At 46.2% G+C, this 21,921-nt stretch overlaps 1 protein-coding gene across 1 annotated transcript; it reads right to left on the reverse strand.

Moving 5' to 3' along the window:
• Window positions 1-2,241: 2,241 nt before the first annotated feature.
• On the reverse strand, window positions 2,242-4,822 carry LOC131298598 (uncharacterized). The gene is made up of 3 exons (XM_058324080.1): window positions 4,334-4,822; window positions 4,188-4,249; window positions 2,242-2,419 (listed from the first exon to the last, which is right to left on the reverse strand). The coding sequence occupies exons 1-3, from the start codon at window positions 4,613-4,615 to the stop codon at window positions 2,242-2,244; spliced, it is 522 nt and encodes a 173-aa protein (XP_058180063.1). The 5' UTR covers window positions 4,616-4,822.
• Window positions 4,823-21,921: the final 17,099 nt, after the last annotated feature.

A 21,921-nucleotide genomic window follows, 5' to 3' on the forward strand; every position in this document is an offset into this window, starting at 1 on the left:
AGCAACTGCCTTTAGCTCTTTGGGGTTATCGAACGTCGATCCGAACATCAACGGGGGCAACCCCCTATTCCTTGGTCTACGGGATGGAGGCGGTTCTCCCTATAGAGCTTGAGGTACCATCTTTGAGGATCATGGTAGAATCGGAACTCTCGGAATCTGAATGGCTCAGTGGGAGATTTGTTGAACTCATGCTTTTTGATGAAAGGAGGCTTCGGGCCCTGTATCATGTTCAGGGGTATCAGCGGAGAATCGCCCGGGCATTCAACAAAAAGGTGAAGTCTAGAGACTTGGTCGAGGGGAACATGGTCACGAAAGAGATTCGGGCGCCTGTTTTTGACCCCCGCGGCAAATTTCGACCCAAACGTTCTGGACCCTACATCATCAAGACCATCCTTTCTGGGGGAGCGGCTCAGCTCATCGATCTCAACGGCAACGAATTCAATTCCCTGGTTAACCTGGATCAACTCAAATGATACTATCCCTGAGAGAAACTCGTTGGGCCGAAAACCACAAGGGTGGGCGGTTCCAAGCAAAAATTAGAGCAAGCCTGCTAGACCGAAAACCTGAGAAGGCGGTTTAGGCAAAAATAAATAGGCATCAATCAAAGCTCGCTAGGCTAAAAACCCGAAGTGGCGGCACTAGGCAAAATTTAGAGCATAAAAGGAGAGCTAAAATACTCGAGTGAACCTTAGCCTGAACTACGTGCTGACCTGATTCCCTGAAGAGGGATACGTAGGTAATCTCTCTGTGAGATTCGATCGCAATCCATCAACTTGATCCACAATTTCCTATTACCAGAAGTTGACTCGATGCTTGGGTGACGCAGCGGTTCAACACTTGAATCAAAAGGGGAAAACTCTCAGACTTTCATTTTTATTCAAATTATAACTTCTATTACACAGGCTGAACGGTCTTTAAAAGAGTTAAGCATAAAAACAGAATAAAGTGCTCGAGGCCTTAACAGGCTCACGGTTTATTCTAGATCATCAGGGCCCGTCAGAAGTCAGTCGTTGTTTTGCCTGCTTGCGATTTCCCTTCTTAGCCATGCTTGATATCGGTGCGTAAGTTCTGTGCTGAAGTCTGGGTCAGCTCCCCCGAGTTGCCTCAGGCCCCAGTTGTGCTCATATCCTCTCAAATTTCGGGCAGTGAAAGCAGGGACTTGGAAGTCTTCAATCCCAGCTCGGTGGAGCCCTTGGCTCATTCCTAACTGACGAAGGATGCGTCCGGGGATATAGAATGTGAAAACGGTCAGTCCAGCTATCACTACCCTCTCAAAACCTGCAGAACTCAGGGCCATGTCTGGAATGTTTAAGGCTTCGTGCCGCCATGTGATCTCGTTCGGCAGCATTTCTCTCATAAATGTGCGCCATTGATGCATAGACATTTCTGGATAGATCATGCCCCGCTGATGCATTCGACCAGGCAGATGAGGCCAATTTGCTTCTGGTGCTGTAAGCAATCCCAATTTGTCAGATAGCCAGAGCTGCATGAGTGGAAAAGCAAGTGAGAAGTCATATAAAGCTTGAGAGGAAAGACAAGTGAGAAGCTTCGACATGACCTTAGCCGAGAGAAGAGGTAAAAGCAGAACATGAGAAAACCGAAAAAAGGTGAGCTGAGTGAGAACTAAGCTAACCTGCAGTAGGAGTGGACTACCACCGAACACGTCTGTTTGGCTGGTAGAAACCAAATCCAAACCTATGAGTGTCTCTGCCAGAACCAGTGGTACCACATTTCTTCGGGCACCCATTTGAGCGGCAATGCTCACCAGCATGGGGTTGATTTGCCCATTCGGAGATACCAGTAAATAGGCGGCCAGCACGCCGATTGCCAGAGCAAATCGATGCTGAGGCTGCACGGCTATATTCTCTACGTCCCCCTCTGGCCCATACCACTCCATCAGGCGCATGATGTTGATTTGCCCTCCAGTTAGCAAACTTTCGGCCGCTCCCTGGGTAATGTCAAGACTCGACTGTAGGAGTTTTGGCATATTTTTCCTATAAGGCGGCACAACTATCATGCTCGAGGCGACTCCTTGGAGGTATGCTTGGAATTCCTCCACGGTTGGGCACAGCTCATTAACCCCAAACCTGAACACATGAACCTCGGGGTCCCAGAATTGCAGGGCTGCCCTTAGAAATTCAGGACGAACCCTCACATTGAGGAGGAAACGGAATGCGGCCAGCCTGTGAAACCGGAATGACAGCCAATCCCCAGCAACAAAAGCCGAAAGCCATGGGCTAATCAAGGCCGGAAGGTTATTTGCCATTCTGCTTCTCGTGGGATTCTCAAAACTGTGGGAGGAACGCCTTTCATCAGCAAAGCATTGGCCGCTTTATAGACAGTATACGTGAAATGTTCTTCTTTCCTAGGGCAAATATCTATACAATGTGGCATCCCCTCCTCCAAAGTGAGGGCATCTCTGCACTATCCCCTGAAGTACCCTGAGTGTTTAAAGGGTGATGACAAGGCTTGGTCGTCCTAAAAATCTGAAGTCGTCAAAAATGGGTGGCCTGGCACGATCTGACCATCGCGCAATGATCCCATTCAATCGCGCGAGTGACCATTATCCACTTCATCGCGCGACAGACTCAGTGTCTCGCGCGATGGTTCAGCCTGCAATTTGACAGATTACACCAGCTACTGTCCAATTCTGGTCACTTCCTGTTCCAAGGGTTCTTTTGCAACTTTTATGATTCCGGCAAGTCACTATGAGCATATGCAACTATGTCCAAGCATTAGATTCGGGATATCGCGTTTAACGAGACTTTTGAACCCCGGTGGCCCGTTTCAAGGCCAAATGAGCATTTCGAGAGTTCGAAACTCGGTCCGAAGGTTCAGGTTTTTTTCCCTCAGGCCGTGCAGGTCATGGTGACCTAATATGACTGTGCGGAGGTGTCAGTTTCAGTCCGGGACATAATAGAGCCATGTTTTCCCATCTCGTGTCCGTTTTGTGTCTTTCGTAGGGTTTTCGGGCAATTTTGCGTTTCAGGATGTGTTTCTCGATTCCGTCAGCTCTCGTAGGTCATTTTGTATATACATTACCTCACAGAAGCGTCTTTTTTTATCCAAGTTAGGGTATTTTAGGTTTTGACTTGTGAATGTCCAATATTTCATTCCCTCGTATCCTTGTGTCTTGACCGTATCCTAAGGTACATTTTTCTTTTTCTCTGAGTTAGTTCTGTCTGTGCGTATACGTGCGCTTGTGAGCAGTCTCAGTACATTATCAATGCAAGCATGGTATTAGTGGCAAGCGTGTATTTACTCTAAATCGTTACAAGAGTGAAATAAACCGAAAATGCAAATTTTATAGCTAAAACCATGATCTATCTATGTCAAAGTAAAGAAGACTACTGTGCGTGCGGCTCTTCGGCCATTCAAAGGTCATCATGTCAACTCGGGCACACTCGCCCATCAAGTCAAAAAGGCACACAGGCCTCAAAAACATCTGTCAAAGTATCAACTAATGCGCACTAGCCACCTATGTAACTACGCGGGCACGCAGGCCCGAAAACAAAAACAGAGTGCGGAAAGTGAAGTGAGGCTTCTTAGTAGCCCTAAGTATTCTCCGAACCAGTCACCATCTCCGTCGTCATCGTCGTCATCTCTCTCTTTAGGATCCTGCCTAAAACCGGGATCGTCCGCTGAGTCGTCAGAACCGCTGCTGTCAGACGCCTCCTCGTCTTCCTCTTCCCCTTCTTCCTCGAAGTCCTCGGGCAGGATCAGCCGCTTCTTGCGGACCGGCTCGTCTTGCGGAGGCCTTTGGTGCATCTTCAGTTGGTACCTCTCCTCAGCGCGCGCCACGACCTCTCGGGCCGCCTCCTCACTCGCAACAGGTGGCTGTACGCCCCGCGTCGGCGGTCTGGTAGTGGGTGGAGGAGCAGGTGTCCTAGTTGCTAGCTTCTTTTGTGGAGGTTCTCTGGCATTTTTTCTCCTAGGAGCCGCCCGTCCCTGTGTCTGCATTATAAATTTTTGCACATTTAGTATACATTCTATGTATTATATGTTTGCAAGCAGGTACAATCAATTTCAAAGTTGACGGCAATTATAGTATACTATGTATCGAGCAAAGCAAGGATATGTCAAGTATCGAATGCAGGAATGTATCGTTTTTCTGGGGTACATACCTAAGATCTCTGAGCTGCCGGGGTGGGTAGCGTAAGTCCAAAGGCAGGCCACTTGCCGCTCGCCTTATCACGTTCTCCAGTGCGAGCATACGCCGAACAGCCTCGTTCACCCATTCATTGGGCACCTGCAAGAATAATTTGAACATGAGTAATGGAGCAATGTCTCAAGATTTTATCCAAGTACAATAATAAAGGCTACAATGACTTACCGGCACGGTGACGGGCGCTGACTCAACTCTGGCAGGGACTAGGTGTAGCTCAGCTGGATTGCCCTGAGAGTCCACCACTGCTATCTGCCACGTCAACTCTGGTGGCCCACCTCTCACAGGTCCGCTCGGATCCCGTCTCACGCGACTCTCACCACTGCTCTGCCTCACAGTGATGGCTCTTCTCTCCTCAGCAGCTCCGCGGGCCTGACTCCGGACCTCCCTGAACTCCCGCACTCTCAGCGGCCCCGCCAAGCGCTCTCTCTGGTAAACTGCATAGTCCATGCCGAGACGCAGGTAGCGTGTCAAGTCGGTGTCAGGCCGCGTGAAGATCTCTAACTCGGCCACCGTGTACTCCCCTGTGTGTGAGGCCCGTGGTGGAAGCGGTCCGGGCACCTAGAACCCTGCATGGCCAAGTGATTGGCGTGTCACTCGGTCGCCCAGGTACCACTGCCAACCAAAGGCCGACTCCAGCAGCACTCTGCTCGCTGTCACAACCCTACACAAGCTCTGGCTCTGGCTCTACCACTCTCCAAGGATCCCACTCTACCTGCACAAGCAAGCAATGCAAGCGTCGGTCAGCGACAGCATTAAAGCAATAAAAAGGGATGCATATTTCTATTTGATAAAGTCATGTCATACCTGTGAGGGACGGAGCTCGTCTAGGTATATCCTGAAGCCGTTCAGGTCACCTCTCCCTCTTTTCTCTCCCATGTTCTTTTTGCTCCAGATATGAGCACGCGGGAGGATCCCCAAGTCTAGGCTCTTCGTCACTGGACGACACATGTTCAAAACCTCATAGGCCCAGAGCTGCACAGTTATCAAAGTTCAAATCGTTAGTGCAATGCAGAAATATTTTTGAGCAGCTTATGTATTCAAATAGATAAGTGTATATTGGAAATGTGCTTTACTCTATTATGATCATACCTCCCAAATCCGCCAGTATCCAGCAGTGCTCATCTCTGTCCTCGATGAGTCCCCCATAAAGCCATAAGCTGCGCCAAGTGCAGCTCTTCCCCAGTCAAAGCGTGAGGCTGTCCTCAGGTCTCTCAGTGCAGGCAAGTACGATAGGTGAACCTTGCTACGCCTATTCGGGTACAAGGTAGCACCAAAGAGGTACAACAAGTACGCCCGGGCCATCTGCTCCGCCTCCTGCTCGGTCGTTACCTCCTTCGCGAGGTACCGGGTGAACTGTCTGTATCTTGCCATCCCCTCCTCGACCTTGGGCACCTCTCCCAAGAACCATTCCAGGGCCGCCTCGTCCTCCTGAATGCCCGAATCGAACGGGATAGGGTCACCTCCAACCCTCAAGCCGGTGATCGCCGCAAAGTCAGTGGGCGTCACCATCATCTCCCCAAGCGGTAAGTGGAAGGTGTTGGTGGTATCCCTCCACCTCTCTGCAAGTGCAACCAAGACCACATGGTCATTTCTGGCCGGAGTAAGGGTCTGTATGAACTCCCCGAAGCCTGCCTCATCCACCAACTGCCTCACCCTCTCAGGCAAACCCCGGTACAACGCCAAGGAGCTGCAGGCGCCCCCAAAACCTCGAATGTCTCTCTGTCTCGCTCTCTCCTGCATTAGACACGGAAACAAGCAATAGGGGATATATCAGCATGCAAAGTTTTCGTCCTCAAGTTCTAGGTAATCAAGGTAACCTGGCAGTAGATAGTTGGTTCAAGTTATTATGTCTCATGCATGGCATTCAACGTGAAACTATGGTGTCACTATTCGAATCTACTTCAAAGGATTACACTACACCTCTCGGTATTTGAGCACATGCATTATATTTAAATTTGCAATCGCAAAAGGAAATGAGGGATTATCAGAAATTTACCTCAGCCCAGCTACTTGAAATGTGGGTATCAGGGTCTCTCAGAACGAGCTCGGGGTCGTACTCCGCCTGCCGTGGCCTGTAAGCTGCAAGACCCGACGGTACAAACAAGTGTGGAACCGGTGGCCTGTATCCTTCTACTGAAAATGGAGCGCGAGTCAAACCCTCCGCCTCAGACACCGCTGGCACCCTGGGCCCATGTGCCCTGGCTCCAATCCTCTCCTTGGTCTCTGCGTCCCTCAGTGCCTCCTCCTCAGCGGCTCTTGCCCTCTCGGCCCTCGCTGTGGCCTCTGAGGCTGCTATCACCCGCTCTCGCTCCTCTCGAGCCTCCAAAACAGCGGCCCCAATCATGGGATCCTCCTCGAGGAGCCGGGTTAGTCTCTCCTCACTCAGAAACTCTGCAAGGTCCTGTCTCGTGATGGGTCTGTGGCCCGATGACGTTGCTCTTGGCCGAAACAGTACCTCCTCCTCCGGAACCTCTGCGATGGCCTCTTCCTCACTCGCCACGCCCTTGCCTTTTGCTGGATCCCTTAACGGAGTCTTACTTGGCCCGGCACCGCCACCCTCGGCGCCTCCACTGCCTACACCCTCGGAACTACTACCGAGCCACTCACGGCCTCGCTCGGGTCCAGTTGCACGACTCCAGCCCTCACGGCCCCGACCGCCTCTGTCGCGCAACGGTCTGACTGCGTCGCACGATGATCACCTTCTTCACTAAGCTCCTGCATACGGCCCTATTCGCCATCGCCGCCGCCCATTACTCCTGCACTGGTGTCCGCAACAGCCCCTACTGGCGGCTGATCCTCTGTTTCGACCTCCATTGGTCTTCCCTCGTCCTCCGGACGATCAACTACTTCCCCGCTACCCTGATTAACGCCGTGGTCCGCCATGGATGATGGTACGCGTGTGGGTTTACTTGGTTTTGGGACGAAATCAAGGGTTTGGAGAGGGGGAGTTTGAGAGAGAATAGAGTTGGGGGGAGTTCGAAACTGCTGTGAGCGGTTTCAGAACGTCCCCGTCGGTTAAAAGGAAGAAGGCAGCCATGGGCCGGGTCTGGGCTGGTTTCAGACCCAAGCCCTAACAGAAAACCATCGCGCGATGGTATGGCTTCCTCGCGCGACAGTCCCACTGGGCCATTCACTAAGTTTAGCCTCTGGTTCAGGCTCGATCATGTGTATCGCTTTAATGATGGCCCAGAAGTCTTACCCGGGCCTTGCGATTGATTTTAGGTTCCCTTCAAGGTGACCTTTATTTCCTCAGCGACGATCTATCCGTCCAATTTCAAATCAGCGACGATCTATCCGTCCGATTTCAAATAAACGACGATCTATCCGTCCAATTTCAAATCAGCGACGATCCATCCGTCCCATTTCAAATCAGCGACGATCTATCCGTCCGATTTCAAATCAGCGACGATCTATCCGTCCCATTTCAAATCAGCGACGATCTATCCGTCCAATTTCAAATCAACGACGATCTATCCGTCCAATTTCAAATCATCGACGATCCATCCGTCCAATTTCAAATCAGCGGCGATCTATCAGTCCAAATTCGGATCAGCAATCAATCTGCTCACCGATCCATTGGTGCACGGTATTTGTATATACTTGCTTGCATTTCTCGTTCGAATCGGCTTTTGGGTAAATTGGATGGGTGTCTAGAAATCTTTGACGTTACCCATACTGTAGGGGGATGAAAACAATTGATGCCTCGGATCAACTGGATTGCAACGGCTTATTCGTGCCTCTTCACCGGAACCCTAGCTCGACGTCTGAACCCTAATCTGCAAAATAGACAGGGGGTGAGTGCACCTTTGCCTCTCGTGGCAAAAGGCCCTCCGATGCCTTTGTTAGTATCACGTACTAGCAATTAAACCCTAATTATCAGTAGGAAAGCAAGAATGCAAAGGATTGCGTACCTTTTTCTTCTAGGTTTACCTCATATTTATAGATTTATGGATGCTTGCTGTCCAAGCATCCTTGTTGCCATAGGATTCCTAACTCGTATAGGAAACCCAAGATATCAAGGAGTCTCATTTCCTTTATCAGTTTATGGAAAAGAGTCCTTTTAGGATTCTTTTCCTTTAAGAGCCGAACATCCCATATTCGTTGGGTATCTTTCTCAGATCCTATATTCTTGGGATCTTTATCCCTTTATGGGACATGACTACTCTGGAATCTTCCAGAGTATTCCCTCTGCTCCTACTCTCGATTAGAGCTCCTTCTTTGTTCGGCTGTCTCATGGCCGAATAGACTATCTGGTCCAGGGACTTCACATGTAACTTGGTCCAAACGTAATCAAAATGTCTCCTATCTGCCGAACAGATAGTTTACACCAGTGACTTGTCATGTCATTGGCCTTTATTCAGCCGAACAGATTACATGGACCAAAGACTTCACATGTCATTGTTCCATATCGTTGTTCTTCATACTGCCCGGCGATAAGTCCAGTCGCATTTACCACGTGTTCCCAAACATCACGTGTTCGGTAACTAAATGTATCTGCTCGGGAATACCTCCCTACAATTGCTCCCCAGCTTCATGTATTTATCACTGTTCGGGGGAAAATATATGATGCTTAGAAACAGAATTCTATCTAGACCAAACTCTTTTGATCCCGTGCAGTCATAATTTCAATATCTCATTGATGCCTTTTGGCGCCTCTGTCATTATACCATCTCGAGGTAATGACTCCACGTGGCGCATATCGTACGCTTTTACATTAAATGTGAACTGACGTTTTATCTTAACGACGCCAATACGACGTTAGCTTGATCCCTTTATCCCGTTACTTAAAAGGTAACGGTGTGAGACGAGACGTTTCGTCTCCGTCTCTGGCATCTAAATCCCAGAAAGGGCTCATTTTGGATCTCACCACCCAAAAACTCCAGAACTTGCTCCCTCTCAGTCTAGAAACCAGGAAAAAATATCCCGCCATCCGCCATTGCCGCCGTCTGCAAATTCAATTGCACTCCAGGGAATCGTCACATTATTCTTGTAAGATTCTCGTTCTTACTCCATTTCGTCTACTTAGGCTTCCCTCTGAGATCTCACTCTCAGATTCGTGGGTTGTTTCTAGGGTTTCTATTCGTTCCCATTTCCGGTTTTTTATTCTTCTTTTGCGAATATACTCATGGCTGATGATGATGATCACCCTCCTAGACCCAGTAAATTTAGGAAGCTCTGTGAAACCCCAACTGCCATGGCGGCATTTAGGTCTGAGTATAGCATCCCTGATAATGTGGGGCTCGAACTCGCCCCTTTAGGAGCAGATAGGGATGGTGGCTCCTGGGATAGAATGTGCATCCCTATCGTGGCCATCGTCGAAGGTGGAGTCCGATTTCCCCTTCACCCACTACTCCGCCAGATCCTAAACTGGTATCGTCTCACCCCCATGCAAGTATCAACAAACGTCTTTAGGCTGATAATGGGTGTGATAGCTTTGAATAGGATCCTGGGGACCCAGTTAGGAATTTGGGATATTCAGTGGTGGTACAGTGTTGTACTAAACCCTGAATATAATACCTACTATTTCAAAGTTAGAAGGGCAGAAAAGCGTTTCGTGCTCAATCTGCCAGATTCTGCTCGTGACCACGAGATCGACTTCCTCTATGTGACTGGAGCATTCGAGCCTTTAGGGGAAGATGGCCAAGTGCTAGGGCTCCATTGCCCCCACATATGGGGTTATCCACGTATGCTCTTGCTTTTCATCTTTTGTAATTTCCTCATTTACTGCTTTCTCGTAGCTTTCAATGTGCCTAATTTTGGTTTTATAACTCCAATCTTGCAGCTGAGAATGTTAACAAACGTCCTAGACGTGAGCCGAGCTATGTCCGAACAGAGGACATAAACAAGATCCTAAAATACACAGAAGAACCAGGTACCCGAACAGCTGGTCGGGGTCGAGACGCGGACATACTGCTGGGATACGACCCTGCATACAGAGGGGTCATTGACAGAAGACTTGCCCATCCCAGCACTAGTACTGCTTCTACTTCCACATCAACTGTTCCTCAACAACGCATTTCAAGACTTCAAGCTGGGGTTACTGTTGCTGGTCAACCTGGTGAAGTTCCTATTTCGGAAGGTGTGCCGCTTCCTCATTTAAGACTCAGAAGATCTACCCGTGGACCAGTTTCTGAACAGCAACAACCCGAACAATTGGTTCTAAATCGTGATACCAGCCAGTCTCCCTCGTCCGGTTATTCTCGATCACCAGGTACAATGACCCGTCAACCTCTTAACCTGAGCTCTTTACTTACTGTCTCCACACTGGGTCGTGGTGCTACCAGCAGGGTAGCATCTACTGGCGCCCCACCCCCACGATCGCGTCGCAATAGGGGGGGATCAGTAAGATCGTCCTCTTCTCCTCGTGAAGAGGATGCTCCCTTTGATGCTACTAACGCTCATCGGGACAAACGACCAAGGTCTGAAGACCCTGCTGGTTCTGTTTCACAAGCTGATACAGAAACCAATCTCCCTGTGTCACCAACTGCTCAAGTGCTTCCACAAACATGGACTCCTTCATTCCCTAGGGGTGACCGTCCTGTTCATGTTGGGGACAGTGCTAGCTCATCAGAAACAGCACTTGCCCTAACTCAAGGGTTGCTGCTCCCTGTGGATATGCAGAAGGAATCCGCATCTACACCTGACCGGCTAGTATCCACTGGTCTCGTCAGTGGAATTAAGGTAATATCTAAAAACCTTTCTTCAAATAAGTTGCAAACTTAGTATTGTTCTTTACTAACTCTCTCTTGGTAATCCATAGTTTATTCAAAAGATGGTTGCATTGAATCAAAAATTTTAAGAGGTTGAACAAGAGCGCAACAGGTTATTGAGAGATAACACAAAGCAACTTCAATCAATGGCAAGGCTGGAGAGAGAGAGAGATAAGGCAAAGGCGGAAGCAGCAGCGACCAAGGAAAAACTCGAAACTGCCGAGGAGGGTCTTTAGTCAGGCACTGTCCGAAATTGACAATACAAAAAAGGCGGCCTACGAAGACGGATACCAGAAGGGTTTTGATGCTACCACTTCCAGTTACGTGGAGCAGATGCCTGCCATTCAAGATCAGATATGGGCTGCCTGCTGGGAGGCTTGTTTGACTAAAATGGGGGTTGCAGAAGACTCGCCCCTCTGGGAAGATAATGATTTGCCGAGCACCCGTGCCCAAGGCATTCAACAACCAACGGAGCATCCGGTAGATGACATTGAACAGCAGATCGAAGAATTTGCCGATGCTGAAGAAGACACGGTTGCCAATGTGCATCCTACTCAATCACCTGCTCGGGTTTCAACCCTTGAGCCCATTGACTTGGAACAGAACGCAGTCGAAGATGATGCTGATACTGAGATCAACACTGATACTCCAGAGGTCCAAAATGTGGATTGATTCGGTAAGTATATGAACTGTTTTGGTTGCTGGTCCTGCGTGACCATAAGCATATTTTGGTCCTGCGTGACCATAAGCATATTTTGGCCCTGTGTGGCACCAGTACAGTTAAATAGTTTGTTAACACAGGTATTCGGCCCTTCGTGGCATAACCTTAATTTGTTGCTCGGCTTCCCTGTTTGCTGCTTCTGTTCGGATGCAATGTAGTCTAAGTATTTCGTACTGTTGACCATCATTCGTTTGCAAAGGGTACTTAACGTTTTTAAGTTTCTCGTACTTGAATAAATGTGGCTAACATATACTCGTTATGTTTGCAAGCCATGCCAATAAATTTTTATAAAAGTCTTGTACTTGCAGTCGTTAAGTTTCACGTACTTACACAAAAACCTATAAGTATCACGTACTTTTAGAACTATTCGTTTAAGTTATCTTGTACTTTAAAAATCCATACAAGTGTTTCATACTCGTTAAGTATCACGTACTCACGTAAAAACGCCTAAGTATCACGTACTTAGAACATCACACAAGTGTTTCGTACTTGTGTTTAAGTTTCTCGTACTTTAAGTTTGTAAAATCTTACAAGTATTTCATACTTGAAAATGTTACAAGTATACTTGTGTTTAAAAAGTCTTTCAAGTGTTGTCATACAAACACTTTGATCATAAAGGTTTTCCTTAATTTTCACATAAGTTTCACGTACTTAAAATACTATATAAGTATCTCGTACTTTGAACGTCCATACAAGTATTTCGTACTTGTATTTTTAAAAGAAAACATACAAGTGTTTTCATACTTTGCTAAGTGTCACGTACTTAAGAAAATACATACAAGTGTTTTCATACTTGCGTTCAAATGTATACCCAAGTTTCACATACTTGAAATTCCAGACAAGTGTTTCGTATGTGTATTCGTTAAGTGTCACGTACTTAAAAATGTATAAAACTTTTAAGGTTCACATACTCAAAAGGTATACCCTGCTCCCCAATACGAATAAGGAGAACCAAACTCGTAGTTCGTATTTAAATACCACAACAGTTATTCGAAAGAAGTGATTTTATGCATAATCTGTAAAACGCAAGAGGGCGTTACTCGTACCCTTTGCAAAAATAATCAAAACTAGAACAAAGGAATTATATTCGTAATTCCCACACAATCACGTAGTGTAAATCCAAAACAGATTTTAATACTTCTAAACAAAGAACTTTCGTAAATTATGAACATTCCAAGGCCTCGGAATTGGATCACCATCCAGATCTGCCAATCTATAGGCTCCTATGCCCACAATCTCAGTTACTCTATACGGGCCTTCCCAGTTGGCCCCCAGCTTGCCTTCATTTGCCACCTTGGTGTTGCCGAGCACTTTTCGTAGCACAAGGTCCCCAACACCAAATTCTCTAGGATGAACATGTTTGTTGTAGCTTTTCATCAGCTGTTCTTGGTAAGAAGCAAGATGTACCAAGACCTTTTCTCTCTTCTCCTCGGCAAGATCAAGCTCGATTTCAAGGGCCCTGTCATTGCCTCCACTTTCAACCAAAGCTGTCCTGTTGGTCGGCAGACCCACTTCCAGAGGTATAACAGCCTCTGTTCCAAATGCCAACGAATAGGGGGTCTCTCCCGTAGACCTCCTGGGCGTTGTTCGGTGAGCCCACAAAACTAACGGTAACTCATCAGGCCATTTTCCCTTTGCTTTGTCCAATCGCTTCTTTATCCCATCTAGGATAGTTTTATTGGATGCCTCTGCTTGCCCATTACTCTGAGGGTAGGCCGGAGTCGAGTAATAATTTCGTATTCCATACTGGGCACAAAAAGCCTTGAATTTCTTCTGAAATTGGGATCCATTGTCTGTAATCAATGAATAAGGGGCCCCAAAGCGAGTGATGATGCTTTTCCACACGAACCTTTCTATCATAGGTTCAGTGATTTTGGCCAATGGTTCTGCCTCAATCCACTTCGTAAAATAATCAGTTGCTACAAGCAGGAATTTTCGATTCCCAGTTGCTTTATGCAATGGGCCCACGATATCCATTCCCCATTGGGCAAAAGGCCAGGGACTCGTCAAAGGCACCAGATCCTCGGCAGGTGTTCGAATCATTGGTGAGAATTTTTGGCACTTCTCACAAATCTTTACATAAACCTTTGCATCTTCTTGCATGTGTGGCCACCAATAGCCTTGAGTAATTGCTCGGTGGGCAATGGATCTCCCTCCAGCATGGCTCCCACATGTTCCCTCGTGGATCTCATGAAGGAACTTCTGTACCATCTCAGGATGTACGCATAGCAAATAGGGACCTGTAAAGGATTTCCTATACAACTTACCCTCTGGGGACAGCCAAAACCTAGCAGATTTGACTCTTATTTTGTGGGCCTCCTTTTTATCAGAAGGGAGTATCTCGTCTCGTAAGAACTCCATTATTGGGTCCATCCAACTTGGTCCTTGGTTCACGTCCAAGACCAAGTCTACATTCCTCTCAATGCTCGGCTCATTTAGGTATTCTACTGCCACCCTTCTTTTGAACTCTGTTGGTACTGCTGCAGCCAACCATGCTAAAGAATCTGCATGAGCATTCTGTCCAGAACTTATTTGCTCAATATATACCCTCTCGAAGGTATCAAGCAAGTCTTTTGCTGCCTGCACGTAGGCTACCATCTTTTCATTCCGAGTCTCGTACTCGCCGGACAGTTGATTCACAACAAGCTGGGAATCACAATACACCCTGACCCGTTCTGCTTTAAGGGTCTTCGCACTTCTCAATCCTGCCAAGAGTGCTTCATATTCAGCCACATTATTCGATGCACTGAATCCAAGCCGAACAGAGAGTTCAATCAGAACTCCTTGAGGAGGAAAGAGGACAACTCCAATTCCAGAACCAGAATTACACGCTGATCCATCAACGAATAACTTCCATTCTTTGGGATCCTGTTCGGCTATAGGTTGATCCTTCAAGGATGATGACTTAGCTGCCTGTTCCTTTCTCGTAGGTGGCAAGGGAGCAACAGTGGGGGAAAACTCTGCCACAAAATCAGCCAACACCTGGCCTTTAATTGCTGTGCGTGGCTGATAATTGAGATCATACTGACTTAACTCTACGGACCATGTCGAGATCCTTCCCGAGAAATCTGCCTTTCGAAGCAGTGATTTTAATGGGTACTCAGTATAAACCACAACCTTATGGCTTTGGAAGTAGTGTGGCAATTTCCTGGTTGCTGTCCTAAGTGCCAGGACAAGTTTTTCTAAAGGCAGATATCTCGTCTCTGCATCCAACAATGTCTTGCTAACATAATAAATGGGGATTTGCTCGATCCCCAAATCCCTCAACAAGACTGCACTTACTGCGTGCTCGAAAACAGCTAAGTACAGAATTAAAGACTCACCTGGCTGTGGAGTTGACAACAGTGGGGGTTCGGCCAGGTATTTCTTCAGATCCTGGAAAGCTTGCTCACATTCTGCTCCCCATTCAAACCCCTCCCTCTTTTTTAATAGCTGAAAAAAGAGTCTGCATTTGTCACTTGACCTGCTGATGAATCTGTTTAGTGCTGCTGCCATCCCAGTCAGCCTTTGGACTTCCTTGGTAGTTTTGGGACTCTGTAATCTCTGCAAAGCATCGATCTGCTCGGGATTTGCCTCTATCCCCCTCATAGTTACCAAATGGCCCAGGAACTTTCCTGAACCAACTCCAAACGCACACTTCGAGGCGTTGAGCTTCAGTTTATACTTCCTCAGGATTTCGAACACTTCTTTTAAGTCAGTAATATGCCCTCCTTTTTCTCGACTCTTTACCACCATATCATCTATGTAAACTTCCAAAGTCTTCCCAATGAGCTTCTTGAACATAATGGTTGCAAGTCTTTGGTATGTGGCCCCAGCATTTCTCAGCCCAAACGGCATGACACTGTAACAGTATAACCCTCGTGGTGTGATGAACGAAGTCTTCTCTTGATCAGGTTCAAACATAGCAATCTGATGATATCCTCGATATGCATCGAGAAAACTCATTCGCTCGTAACCAGAGGTTGCATCAACCAGTTGGTCGATCCTGGGTAAAGGAAAACTGTCCTTAGGACACGCTTTGTTCAGGTCTGTAAAGTCCACGCAGACACGCCACTTACCATTCTTCTTCTTTACCACAACAGTGTTGGATAACCACTCTGGGTAATAGACTTCACGTATTGCCTTGGCCTCCAGCAATCGATCGACCTCCTCAATCACTGCATCTATATGCTGCACGGCTGCCCTTCGTTTTCTCTGAATAATCGGCTTGTGTTGAGGGTCAATGTTCAAATGATGACAGATCACATCTGCATCCACCCCGGGCATTTCCTCTGGCACCCATGCAAAAACATCAATATACTCTTTTAGAAATCTTATCGACTCAGCCTTTTCGTTTGCTGGTAGTGATTCCCCAATTAAAAAATATCTTTCAGGATTAGTCTCGTTGATCTGAATCTTTTCCAATCCTTCAATCACTTTTTCAGCCGGGCTCCTTACAACATCCTCGATGGTTGGTTGATCTGGTACTTCTAATGTATGAACATGGAGGGCCTTTGGAGCTGTTTTGATTATAGAAATCAAACATTGTTGTGCCACCTTCTGGTTGCCTTTGAGGACTTCAATCCCATTTGAACTTGGGAATTTCACCATCTGGTGATAAGTCGAGGAGACTGCTCTCATTTTGTGCAACCACGTCCTCCCTATAATCGCGTTGTAGGAAGATGGGACATCGACCACCAAAAAGTCTGTTCTCAACACCACTGATCCAGCCCGAACAGGTAATGTTACCTTTCCAAGGGGCCAGACTGCTCCTGCACCGAACCCAATAAGAGGTGTTGTTGACTGTTCTAAGTCCGATTGGGCCAGGCCCAGCTTTTTGAATGCATCATAGTACAATACCTCTGTACAACTCCCCGAGTCCACTAGAATTCTTTCGATGTCGTATTCCCCAACTCGTAGGGTTACAACCAATGCATCATTGTGGGGTATTTGGACCTCCGCCAAATCATCATCACTGAATGCCATGCTCTCTTTGCATACATCAGTCTCTCGCCCCCTCTTGTTTCCCAACCGCATCACGTGCTGATCATGCTTAACTTGCCTCTGAAATAGCCTAACCTCACTTCTCGTGTAAGGTGTGGCCAATCCATGTATCATATGGATGACGCCTTTAGGGTTTTGTTCGTAACCCACCTCCATAGCCTTCCCTTTCTCTTTAGGGTCCTCCTGGATAAATTCCTTGAGATAGCCCCGAGAGACCAAATCGTCAAGGTGCCTTTTGTATGTCTCACAGTCTTCAGTCATATGGCCCCAATCCTTATGATAACTGCAGTGCTGATTCGTAGCACGTTTTGCATCTTTGTCTCCGCCTAGACTTGGGGGCCATTTAAAATATGGCTGATTCTTTATTCGATAAAGAATCCTATAAATTGGCTCCTTCCAAACCATAGTGATAGAAAAGAAGGACTTGGGGTCAGGAGCTTGCTTGTCCTTGTATGGCTCTTTCTTAGCCTGCCCGTACTCCCTTCTGTCTTTGTAAGTCTTGGGCTCTGGCTTATCCACTTTTTTGGCAGGTGCCTTCGGCTGTTCGGCAACCGTCCTGCCATCCTCACGGAGTATGTCATCCTCCATTCTGGCGTGTTGCTCTATCCGTTCCATCAATTTAGCCAAGGTGGCTACCGGATGTTTATTCAACGAATGGCGTAGCTCTCCCCGAACAGGCAAACCTGTTTTGAATGTAGCAATTGCATACTCTTCACTGCAACTTTCAATTTCGTTGAAAGTTTCCCAGTACTTCTTTGCATAATCTCTGATTTGCTCGTTCTCCTCCTGTTTCATGGTGGAAAGACTCTCAAATGTCTTTGGGGCCTTTCTGCTTGTCAAGAACCGAGCAGTGAATTTCTCGGCCAACTGCCCCCACCCTCGTATGGATCGTGGGGCCAACTTATGAAACCAGGACAAAGCCACCTTTCCAAGACTGGAGGGAAACATCTTACACAAGATGGAATCATCCCCTTCATGCATAAACATGGCCTGTTGATAATGCTGTATGTGAGCCACGGGATCCGTATTTGTCTCATAAAGTACGAACGCTCCGTGCTTCACTCTGCTCGGCAATCTTGCTTCTTGTAGCCTTTTTGTAAAGGGGGAGGCTGCAATATTACTCAGGGCTTTGCGCGCTGCTTCTCGTGCAGTTACTGTCCCATCCTCTTGCTCTTTTGACTTGTGGGCCGAAGCCTTGACCCAATCAGCATCAGGTCTCTCGTACCTGTCTCGATGATGCTTTCTCGTGTCCTCTTCCTCGGGGCTAGAACTTTGATCTCTGCTCCTCTTTTTTCGTGAAGAAGTCCTTCTCTCTGGTGTTCGGCTTCTACTTTTTCTTCCCCTTTTTCGTGGAGAAGCCTCATGACGCCCTATAACAGGACTTCTGCTCCTGCTTCTGCTCCTTCTTCCTCGTGAAAGAGCTTTTCTGTATTGTACCACAGCATACCTACTGCCTCTAGAGTTTCTTCGAGATAGTCCAGAATCCTCCGGATGCTCCCTAATTCTTTCCAATTCTCTGATCTCATGCTCTCGTTTTTTAATCAAACGAGCATATTCCTCGACTTCTTGCCTCTTTCTATCAAGAACGTCGTCGCTATGGTGCACACTCCTGGAGTGCGCGATCGATTCATCCCTCTGACGGGATTTACTCCTTCTCGTGGATCTCGAAGCCGTCTCTCCATCTCCTCTATTTTTGGAGTTATGATGTACGGTGAGGGGGCGGTCCTTACTCGTGTTCCTCCTGTGCCCACCCTGGGGCTTTCTCGGAGCCCCAGGTGGTGATTTGTCCCTTCCTTCATCTAACACATCTTTTGGTTCTTGCGGTGTTGCTGGAGTTACTTCCACCATGGTCGTATTTCAAAAGGGAATTCGTTCGTTTCCCACAGACGGCGCCAATTGTAGGGGGATGAAAACAATTGATGCCTCGGATTAACTGGATTGCAACGGCTTATTCGTGCCTCTTCACCGGAACCCTAGCTCGACGTCTGAACCCTAATCTGCAAAATAGACAGGGGGTGAGTGCACCTTTGCCTTTCGTGGCAAAAGGCCCTCCGATGCCTTTGTTAGTATCACGTACTAGCAATTAAACCCTAATTATCAGTAGGAAAGCAAGAATGCAAAGGATTGCGTACCTTTTTCTTCTAGGTTTACCTCATATTTATAGATTTATGGATGCTTGCTGTCCAAGCATCCTTGTTGCCATAGGATTCCTAACTCGTATAGGAAACCCAGGATATCAAGGAGTCTCGTTTCCTTTATCAGTTTATGGAAAAGAGTCCTTTTAGGATTCTTTTCCTTTAAGAGCCGAACATCCCATATTCGTTGGGTATCTTTCTCAGATCCTATATTCTTGGGATCTTTATCCCTTTATGGGACATGACTACTCTGGAATCTTCCAGAGTATTCCCTCTGCTCCTACTCTCGATTAGAGCTCCTTCTTTGTTCGGTTGTCTCATGGCCGAATAGACTATCTGGTCCAGGGACTTCACATGTAACTTGGTCCAAACGTAATCAAAATGTCTCCTATCTGCCGAACAGATAGTTTACACCAGTGACTTGTCATGTCATTGGTCTTTATTCAGCCGAACAGATTACATGAACCAAAGACTTCACATGTCATTGTTCCATATCGTTGTTCTTCATACTGCCCGGCGATAAGTCCAATCGCATTTACCACGTGTTCCCAAACATCACGTGTTCGGTAACTAAATGTATCTGCTCGGGAATACCTCCCTACACATACCAGCCAATGGTGCTCCGCGTGCCGTCAAAGAGGGACTACTGTAGACACCCCAATCTGATTTCCCGATCGTTTTACTTCGTTTTTCGGTTTCTTGTTTCCCCGATGATGAATCAGGTCGAAAACAGTCGTAAAGACCCTGAATTTTGGTCAATAAAAATTTCGTTAAAAATTTGAATTTTATTTAATTTACTTATTTTCTTTTGAGTGGCTATATGTTATCTTCGTTGTAGTTAGATTTTGGTCTCGACTAGAAACCCTACGTGATCAATTTAGTTAGTTTCCAACCGACTACTTGGAGGAACCAAGCAACCAACGTACCTAGTTACTCGATGAACCTTTTGAACCTTTCGGACCTTTTGAACCTTTGTCTTTATCCATTGGTCCATAATGGTTAGGGTAATTTTTGTCCATTGGATAATAAACTTTTTATTATAAAAGTACATGTAGTCTTTTCAAAATTTTATTTTTATAAAAAGGTACTTGTACTCTTTTGTCCATTGGTTATTAACCGCAAGGAGAATTATTATCCATTGGGTAATAACCGTTAGGGAAGTTAGTAACCCTTGGGTAATAGAGTTTTTTGACCAAATAAAAGTACCGATGTGACTAGGGAACCTTCCAATAAAGTTGATTTGACTTGTACTTTATTATTATTTTAATGGGGAGAATCCTAGCCTTTTTATTTAATTGGGGTACTTGGTACCACACCTATATTTAATATAGGGCTTTTGTCACATGCTTAAAAGTACTCCTTGAGTATTTTACTATAAAAGTTCCCTAGTTATTATTGTCCATTGGATAATAAAAGTTAGGGTATTTATTATCCATTGGGTAAAAGAGTTATTCTTTTAACTAGTCTTTTTCTTAAAAACCCATGTGATGAAGTACCCATATTTTAATTTGAAAGTACTTATTAGCCTTAGTAGCCTTTAAGGCCTAAAGATTTTCAAAGTACTCCTTTATTATTTTGTATTGGGGTTTTGTACCCAATTAGATTTCTTTTAACGGGTATTTGATTTTGTGAATCTTGTACCTTTGTACCTTTCTTATTCTTTCTTGCATTTATATATATATATATATGTGTGTGTGTGTGTGTGTGAGTGTGTAGAGTACTAGGAGAGAGAGAGAGAGAGAGAGAGAGAGAGAGAGAGAGAGAACCCGAGAGAGAGAGAGAGAGAGAGAGAGAGAGAGAGAGAGAGAGGAGGAAGGAGAGAGGAAGGTTGGTTGTACCATGCTTGATCTTTCCTTGATCTTTCTCCAATCCTTGGAGAATCTTTTCCCTAACCAAACTTAGCTCCCCATTTGTACCTCTATGCTTTGTTTAAAATCAAATCTTGTACTCTTGTCTCCTTTCCTTGCAACAAATCTTCCATAATCCCATCCTTGGTACAAATCTTAGCCATGCAAGCCTAATATCCTAGCCCATCAAGCTTTCAATCAAAGTTTGACAAGTGAAAGATTGAGTTATGGAGCAAATCCATGGAGGATTTAGAGAGAGAGAGGGCCGGCCATTAGAGAGGGAGAGGGAGCCAAAGTTTTGCCTATAAATAGCACCCCATGCTTCTCATTCAACTCACACCTTCACCTAGCGACTTCTCTCTCTAGAAAATTAGTGTTCTTTCTTTGTTCTTGCTTTTGTTCTTCTTGTTCTTGAGTTGTTCTTGAGTTCTTCAAGAAACTCAACCTAAGCCGCCACTAAACCGCCACTCGACCACCCTCTCGATCCAAAAGTAGTAGTAGTAATAGTCAAGTAGAAGTTTCGAGAGAAACCTTTCTCTTTCGAAGCTACCGGAGACCATCGTAGGAAGTTACTCCGTCCAACCACCGACGTACTTTCCGTAGCCGACTACCGCCAAGAAGTAAGGTAGAACCCCTTGACCCTAACTCTATGTATAGAACTGTATGATATAAAGTAGGTTATCTTTATTTACGTACTTATCGTTTGATTAGAAGTATTCGTATTTTTATCTTTAAGATAGTTATGAATATGCGTATATGAGTTGCTTGTATTACTTGTGATATGTGATAAAGCATAAGTGATTTCACTCCAAAGACGTCCGTACATGTGGCGTTGTGCTTTGAATAAAGCATAAGTGATACACTCCAAAGGCGTCCGTATATGTGGCGTTATGCTATAAGTGGTGATTGAGCGTGTTAAAGTAATATAGAATTGGATGATCTTATTAGGATGATTCTTGCTTACGTTTGTCCTACCGCGGAGTCTTTGCATGTAACGAGACACGAGAATCGAGAAAGTAGAAACATGACACCTAGGGTGTGGTTAATGAAGGGAAATGTTTTCCGAGGAAGGAAATATTTTGAAACTACATAATGACCGATTTTGGGTGGCATTATGTGAGTTGTGTGCGTGTGTAAAAGAAGTGTTTTAAAAAGGTTTTGAAATATTTTGGAAACCGCAATGAGGCCGGACGTGGTAGCCCATTGTGTGGTGTGTGTTGAAAAACCCAATGAGAACCCGGAGCAGCGGAATCGTTGTGGAAATACTGGGGAACCCGGAGCGGCGGAACCGAGGGTTTTTAAATGTGTGCGTTCCCATGGGAATCCGGAGCGGCGGAACCATGGTGAGGTAAAGCTT

Source organism: Rhododendron vialii, chromosome 8a, assembly GCF_030253575.1.
Source record: "Rhododendron vialii isolate Sample 1 chromosome 8a, ASM3025357v1".
NCBI classification, from domain to species: Eukaryota; Viridiplantae; Streptophyta; class Magnoliopsida; order Ericales; family Ericaceae; genus Rhododendron; species Rhododendron vialii.